An 8,214-nucleotide genomic window follows, 5' to 3' on the forward strand; every position below is an offset into this window, starting at 1 on the left:
ATGACCCATACTGGGTAAAGGCTTTCCAGTGTGCATACTCTCAGGTCATACATACACCTCAGCAACCCCTCAGTTATTTCGAAGCCTTTGAGAGGGAACTGACACTGATTCTAACCACTCCAACAGCTATCAAAATATCTGAAAGAAAATCTTGAATCCATCACTCTAGAGTCCAGCTTTGGAAGACAAAAGAAAAATGAGGAGGAACCTTATAGAGGAATGCTTTTGGAAGCCCTTGTCAAGAAATTCCAATGGACTCTTGTGGGAGACAGGCTTGAGCCTACAGTGAAAGTCTTAATGACAGTCATACAGCAGGCCTGAGGCAATGGCCCAAACGCTGGAGCCACAAGGAACGCCTTGTGATATTTGCTCCCATTGGCAGATCATGAGACTGATGCCTAGGGCTTGCCACTCCCTAATCACCACCCTTGGAATTCCAAATTTCAACATTTAGATATTGCAACAATCAGGGTCACGTGGTTTCCAGAAATCCAGGCTCTGTAATCTGAAACCCATTATGCTAATGAGGCACCTAGCCCACTATACTGTGATAGGACACTAAGCCTGTTATGCTAATAAGGTATCCTACTCGCTGTGCTATGATTGGACTGCTACCCCTATATAAGCTTGTGCCTTCCTGCAATAAAGTGGATCTGTGTCACTGAACCTTGTCTCCTGTGTCTGAATGCAGTTCCACTGACATAGTCTCCTCACCAGCCCTGGGGTCCGGGACGGACAGAAGCAGCGATGTTCTTAGGCAGCACAGGGCAAGCAGAAGAGTGGCCTCAGCGCTGGGCAGGCAGAAGAGCGGCCTCAGCCCAGGGCAAGTGGAAGAGCAGCCACAGCACCCGTGTGAATGGAGAAGCGGCAGCAGACTCTCATATGAAAATTTGAAAATTTCCCTGTTCTGACTTTTTTCTAGTTTCCTGTCTAGAATTTGGAATGCTAATTACTCTTGCCTTTACTTCTTCACATCTCCCATTCATGATTCAAGGACTTTCTTTTCCTCCTTGAGATAAGAGTTATAAAACTGGGAGTCTTTTAGATAGTACCCACTGCAGGGGTCCAGTTGCCTCACCCTGCCTCCCTGTTCAGCATGGAAGAAGCCAGAGTGGTCTGCAACCCGATTCCCTATTGGCAATTTGCATAACCTCTTCAAAGGGATGGTGTGATAAGAATAGGAGGTAGGAATTGACTAGGCAGTTATGGTGAAAAAGACCCCAAGGAAAAGTAGCCAGTTTCTTGGCTAAAACTCACAATGTCCTTGGGCCTCTTAGCAACATACTCCATTCTAAAGTCCAAAAATGTCAAAAATATTTAGGAGCTGTTATCTAGTCCTGAAAAGATTTTAGGGTTACCTCTTCAGAAGGGGGAATGTTAGAACAGCCAAAAGCCCCATAAAAAAATATTAAAGAAGAAGAAAGAGTACATGAAGTTATCAGAAAAAAAAGTGATGGGGAGATATGGGAGGAATTGGAGGGGAGGGAGTGGGCATGGATTTCATCAAAACACCTTATATGCATGTATGAAAATCTCAATAAATTATTTTAAAAAGAAGCATTCAACATTAAAGATATCTTTTCATTTACTTATTCAGAAAAAAATTCAGTATTTGTACTGAATTATTTTTGGAATAATAAACATTTTTCCTACCTTAAAAAAAAAAAAAAAATCCAGGCATTGGTGATACACCCCTTTAGTCCCAGAACTTGGAAGGTAGAAGCAGGTGGATCTCTGTGAAATCAAGTCTAGCCTGGTCTACATAGCAAGTTATAGGCCAGCTGAGGCTACAGGGAGACCATGTCTCTGAAAAACAAATAAGTAAATAAATAAATGGCAATCATAAAACTTCTACATTTTGTTCCCTAACTACCCAGAAGCAGTTGACATTAAAATTTCCTCTCTCTCTTCTCTCTCTCTCTCTCTCTCTCTCTCTCTCCTTTTAATTTTGTTATTAATGTTTAGCCTGGGTCTCACTATGTATCTCTGGCTGACTTGGCACTCATTATGTCGTCCAATTTGGCCTCAGACTTCTTTGCCAACCCTCCCGAGTGCATCTCTAGAGTCCTGAGATTAAGGGCATGCACCATTCACATTTAGTTGTCTTTTAATATTTCAGTTTCTTCCTTGTAAATAACACTGAGAATATGGTTGGGAAGTTTATTCAAGAGACCCAACACAACAAACACCAACAAAGAAATCTAATGTAAATATATGAACCAAAAAGTAAAAACGGCTCTAAATTAAAGATAAGCTGCCCCATGGACCACATACTTCCAATCTATGTGTTACTTAGCCAGCATTCTCTGCAGATGTCCTTGCACAGAATGTGGACTTCGAGGAAAAATCAGAATCACAGAATTCAAAAGGAAAAAGAAATTTCAAGTTAGCCCATTTAATTATAAAAATGATAACTGAAAAAGAAAAATTCCATAACTAAATTTTTAAAGTTTTAAAAATTCCTTTCTATCTTTAAAAAGGACCATAAAACTTTAAAATAATTGTACACAGAAATATGTCCAACATAATCTGAACTTATTTTTAATGCCTGAGTTCAAATCTCACACATTTTTAACAAACCATTTATTTCTGACAAAGAACAAGTTACAGGATAAAATACATTTTATATTCCCAAGAATAAGTGATCTAAAACTACAGTTGCCTTTTATCAGTCATGGCATTGCCTCTTTTAACTAAAAACAAAAGAGGAGTATTAGATGACACAGATTCCTTATTGAGTTAAAATAAACAACAGCATACATTTCTGTATACACGTGTAATAAAATACATAATCTGTAAAAGGAAGTGAAATAAGCACAACATATTTCCATAACAAAAGCTGAAGAACTTAAACTCCTAGATCATAAAATAATTTGACAAAACCATATCCACAAAATCCCTCAAAGCAGCTATTAGATGACATAGAAACTTTTGTTTGAAGATTTAGCTACTTTTATTGATTCTCTTTCAAAAGAGAAACTGTATTTTTTGAGTTTGTAAACATCAGATTCTGAGCATATTCCCACAGTTTTCAGAAATACCTCATTTCTTCAACTCTTCACATACACAGGGGTTAGTGGAGGCATTAGCAGAGAGTTCTTCTGTCTCCCTCTTTGAAAAAAGCTCGGCAGGCTCTGGATGTTCCTGTACTTTGGATCTGATGGCATGGGCTGCATAGTTAAGGCTGGTATTCTCACTCCAATGCCAGTAACCTGAGAAGGGGTTATAGAGCATTCCTGCCACAGTTTGAACTGACAGACCATCTGAAAAAAATAATCAGAGAGCTTGGACTTAATGAACATTTAGCATTCAAATGCCAAGACTCTTCATATTACTAAATAATACCTAATTTAATGAGCAAAAAATTGCAACTAAATTTATGTTACACTTTATTTCAGATAAGAATACATACGCCAAAGCTTACAGCCTGTGTTCAAATCCCAGCTCTGGCACATACTATTATGATGACATGGGGCAACTCACTTGCCTCCTTCTGACCACCACATAAAGATCATATGTCATGGAGCTGTTGGGATTAAAAGAGCTACCTGTCTAAGTAGCTAGTGCTTAGAATTAGGTAACTACTCAACAAATATTAACTGTCAGTAGACAGTATCTGTCAACAGAAGATTGTCTCCATAAAGTATCTTTTTTGGTTTGTTTTTTCTTTTGTTTGTTGAGACAGTGCCTCACTCTTGTTTGAGACCAGTCTTACCCAATATATGCTTTCTATGTAGCCCAGGCTAGCCTTGAATTTCCAGTTCTCCTACTACAGTCCTCTAAGTGCTGTGATTACATTGCTGTGAAGTCGTAATATTCCAAGTAAAATCAAGTTTGATTTTTTTTAAAGTATGAAAAACACAGAGTCTAAGTATGCAACAAAAATTCCAAAATGCCAAATGAACTGAGAATCACTACTAGTAGACAGAAATCTGCATATAAAATGCTTACTATGTGTAAAGCAGTGCAAGGCATAACCATACAAGAGGTATAATCTTGCCATCAAGAAACTTAGAAGAGTCAGGCATGGTGGTGCACACCTTTTCAGCACTTGGGAGGCAGAAACAGACAGATCTCTGTGAGACTGAGGTCAGCCTGGTTTATGTTGCAAGTTCCAGGCCAGCCAGAGCTTATGTAACTCCGTATATAAGAGACCCTGTGAGACCCTGTATATAAGAAATTTTTAAAAAAGCAGGGGCTGGAGAGATGGCTCAGCAGTTAAGAGCACTAAGTGCTCTTGAAGAGGACCCGGGTTCATTTCCCAGCACCTACATGGTGGCTATGAACCATCCTTAACTCCAGTTCCAAGGGAATCTGAAGCCCTCTTCTGACTCTGCAGCATTGCATGACACAGATGCGCTCACATACATGCAGGCAGTACACTCATACACATAAAATAAAAATAATAAATAAAATCTTTAAAAAAATTTAAAAAGAAAAAAGCTTACAAGCAAGAATGAAGAACATGAAAATAACCAAATATCAAGTTACTATACATACCATAAAATATATAAAAAATGACATGAAAGTTGAAAATATAATTGAGTTGAGAAGAGTCAGGAATAAAAGTGGAGCTCACTAGGGCAAAGTGAGCATGCTAAGTAATAAAATTTGTACCCCATCATGGAAAGAATCAAGATTAACTAGCCAAAAGTGTGTACTGATCATCTCTTAAGTACCACAGGTCAAGTGGTGTCTACTTCACAACTTCATAGTTTATGACATAGTTGAGGAGATGAAACTAACATCCAAAAAACAGTGACATGCTTAATGAAGTGCCAGCCTGCATTGTTAATTCATGCATTAGAAGTTCAATAGGCCCTGAAAATTGGAAAAGTCTTCTTGATACTTACTTGATTCTAGAATACTCTCTAGCTTTTCAGGTGAAACAAACTTCTCCCATGTGTGAGTGCCTTTTGGAACGATACCTGCAATCTGCTCTGAAAAAACAATTCCCAAGGCATAGGACAGCTGTGTCTTGTTGATTGTAGTAACGAACAAAGAACCACTAGGCTAAAAGAAGGAAATTTACACACGAAAATTGAAGCAAAATATAAAAGTTAGGCTTATCGGTTACATAAAGGCTTGGCTTCCCCCTCTCTCAAGTGATTTAAGTGCAATCAAGATACATAAGTAGGAATAAAACAGAATTTACCAAGATAGTATAATTTTCTCTCTTGGGAAATCCATTATTATAGGCAATCTATTGCGAAACACATTTGCTGAGTCCATATACCAAGGCTTTCAATTCTTAAAGATCTTTTTTTGCTATGACATGTTTATATTGTATATACTCTTTTGTTTGTATGTATTAAATACTTTATATTAAAATAAAGAAATGAGAACAGGCTTATGTGTTACATGCCCACATTTGTATTCTAATATGCAGATGGTCTTCCATGTTTTCTCTTGGCTGCTAAGCCTGTCTAACTTGTTTGGTACAGCATTCCACTATACATCTTGACTCAAGGAGCACTGCTAATAAGAGCTCTCTGACTAAAACATTAAGGATTAAGGTTTAAGCATTTTTATTTGATTTGATTTCATTTGTGTATGGATTATGAAGGGATCAAGATAAACACATAGTTGAAAACTAACCATTTATGGTAGTATTTAGTCTGCCTTTTTAATGACAATATTTATGGTGTTTCCTATGTTTACTCTCAAAAGCAGCAAGGGCACTAATGTCTCTCCCTCTTTTTAAAAAAATATATTTTATTTATTTATTTTTTTATGTGTATGCATGTATTGCCTACATGCAGGTAAGTGCACTTGTGTCATGCAAAGCCCATGAAGTACAGAAGAGGCTGTCAGATCCCCTGGAACTGAAGTTTCAGACAGCTGTTAGCTGCCGTGTGGGTGCTGGGATTCAAACCTGGGTCTTCTGCAAGAACAACCACCACTGTTCTTAACTGATGAGCCCTCTCTCCAGCCCAGTTTTGTTTTTTTTTTTTTTTACTTTCATTTAAAAATATTTTTGTCCCTCCTTCTTTTACAGAGGTTTATTAGCCTAATGGGGATAAAATGCCAAAAACTGCCTTCAAAATAATCTAATGGATATCTGTCTGTCTGTCTGTCAAAAGAAATAATATATCTCAAATACCACCCTAGAGTCAAAATAAGGAAGAGACCCTGAAATACTGTAGTATAAGTATCACTATACATTGTAGTGTTTCTCTGTAAACTACAGTATTCTTAAATCTTACTAGGACTCATGAATATGTAATCTGAACTCTACAGTATCATACATCATGGCAATAATGGTAAAAATTTCAGAAATATAGGGTCTCTATTAAAGCAAAATTAGTTTCAAGGTTTACAATGTCAGTATTCCTCAAATGTGTCATGTATACATGTAATGCAAAATGAACAATTAAGGATTTTTACCTTGAAAAAAGGAAATCAACCTAATAAAACTCCATTTAAAAGGAAACACTTAGAAACTGTAATAGAATTGGGCTGGTGAGATGGCTCAGTGGCTATGCCGCCAAGCCTGATGACCTACATTTGATCCCGAGGACCCACATGATGGAAGGAGAGAACCAACTCCCTTAAGTTGTCCTCTAACCCTCACTTGGGTTCTATGACCTAAGCGTGCACGCACGCACGCACACACACACACACACACACACACTACATATATACATACATAAATAAAGATTTTTAAACAGAAAAATGCCATTAGTAGGGGAAGCTAATGAGCAAACTCTCTACGCAGTTAATAAGCATAACTCACATTTATTTTTTGAGATTTTATGGCAGGGGTTATGTTCAAGGAAAGGACTTTGGAGAGGCAAGTGAGACTCTTGGTCAGTTGATGGCAGTTTGGTGACAGTCATGGAAACTTTAGGAGGGGTGGCCTGGAAAAAGCACATTACTGGGGGCAGGCTTTGAAAGTTCACAGCTTTGTTCCACTTCCAATATCTCTCTTTGCTTTCTGTGTGAGTCTGAAGATTTGAGCATTCAGCTTTCTGCTCTGGCTACCCCATCATGCCTCCCCCACCATGATGGGACTCTTATCCCTCTGGAACCATAAGTCCAATAAATCCTCACCTTGGTCATGGTGGTTTATCACAGCAACAGAAAAGAAACTAATACAATCTCTATTTAGATATGGGCTCATGGGCATTTCATTCTTTTAGCTTTTGATACATCTTATATATACAAACGACAGACCCAGTATTGTAATATAATGTACTTTAGGGGAGTTTATTAAAAAGAAAACTTGAAAGCACATTTAGGAATTAAGGCTGTAGTAAATTATATAAGCATAGTAAGAGATGAGAAGAACGAGACTGGACACAAAAAAATCTAGCCTTAAGCCCCACCTAAGTGTCACTGACATTCAGGAACCCTGAATTCTCACTATCAAAAATGGTAACACCTGCTTCTCCTTTCTGACCTGGTAGTAAATAAGACTGAGATCACATGTATGAAGGGACTTTTTTTGGTGTAAGTGGTTGTGAAGATTTCAAACAGTATTTCACTCTGAAGTCCAAGATGGCCTGGAACACACTATGTAGCAAAGACTGATCTCAAAATCATGGCAATCCCCCTGCCTCAGCCTTCCAAGTGCTGGAAATACAGGTGTAAGCCACCATACCTGACATGAAGGAACTCTTTCATAAGCTAAAAACTGTTATATATAATTTATAAGGTTCTTTAACAAATGCTACTGAAATAAATTCATGCATGGGGCATGGTGGAACATGGCTTTGATCCCAGAACTTGGGAGGCAGATCTCTGTGAGTTCAGGGCCAGCTTGGTCTACCCAGCGAGTTACAAGCCAGCTCGGGCTACAGGGAGACCCTGTCTGAAAAAGACCAAATAAATAAATACATAAATAAATGTTAATTGTGTTTTATTGAGGGTTTTTGTTTGTTTGTTTGTTTGTTTGTCTTTTTGAGACAGGGTCTCTCTGTAGCCCTAGCTGGCCTGGAACTCACTAAGTAGACCATGTTGCCTTTGAACTCACAGAGATCCACCTGTTCTGCCTCCCCAATGCTGGGACTAAAGGTGTGCACCACCATTCCCAGCCTTATTGATTTTTTTAAATATTAAAAAATATGTTGGGCATGGTAGTGCATGCCTTTAATCCCAGCATTTGGGAGGCAGAGGCAGGTGGATCTTTGTGAGTTGGAGGCCAGCCTGGTCTACATACTGAGTTCCAGGACAGCTGGGGCTACAGGGAGACCCTGTCTCAAAAAGACAAAA

General features: G+C 38.4%; 1 protein-coding gene across 5 annotated transcripts in view; it reads right to left on the bottom strand.

The window, feature by feature from the left end:
* Nucleotides 1-2,514: 2,514 nt before the first annotated feature.
* Coq3 (coenzyme Q3, methyltransferase) overlaps nt 2,515-8,214 on the bottom strand; it is a 26,375-nt gene continuing 20,675 nt past the window's right edge. For all 5 annotated transcript variants that reach the window (XM_029566715.1, XM_008839619.3, XM_029566714.1 and 2 more), the window contains 2 exons: nt 4,854-5,013; nt 2,515-3,263 (listed from right to left, as the gene is read on the bottom strand). In XM_029566715.1, the coding sequence (XP_029422575.1) occupies nt 3,043-3,263; nt 4,854-5,013 (381 nt within the window). In that variant the 3' untranslated portion in view covers nt 2,515-3,042. The remainder of the gene's footprint in view (nt 3,264-4,853; nt 5,014-8,214) is intronic.

This window comes from Nannospalax galili, unplaced genomic scaffold (assembly GCF_000622305.1).
Source record: "Nannospalax galili isolate Female #2095 unplaced genomic scaffold, S.galili_v1.0 scaffold78, whole genome shotgun sequence".
Classification (NCBI taxonomy): Eukaryota; Metazoa; Chordata; class Mammalia; order Rodentia; family Spalacidae; genus Nannospalax; species Nannospalax galili.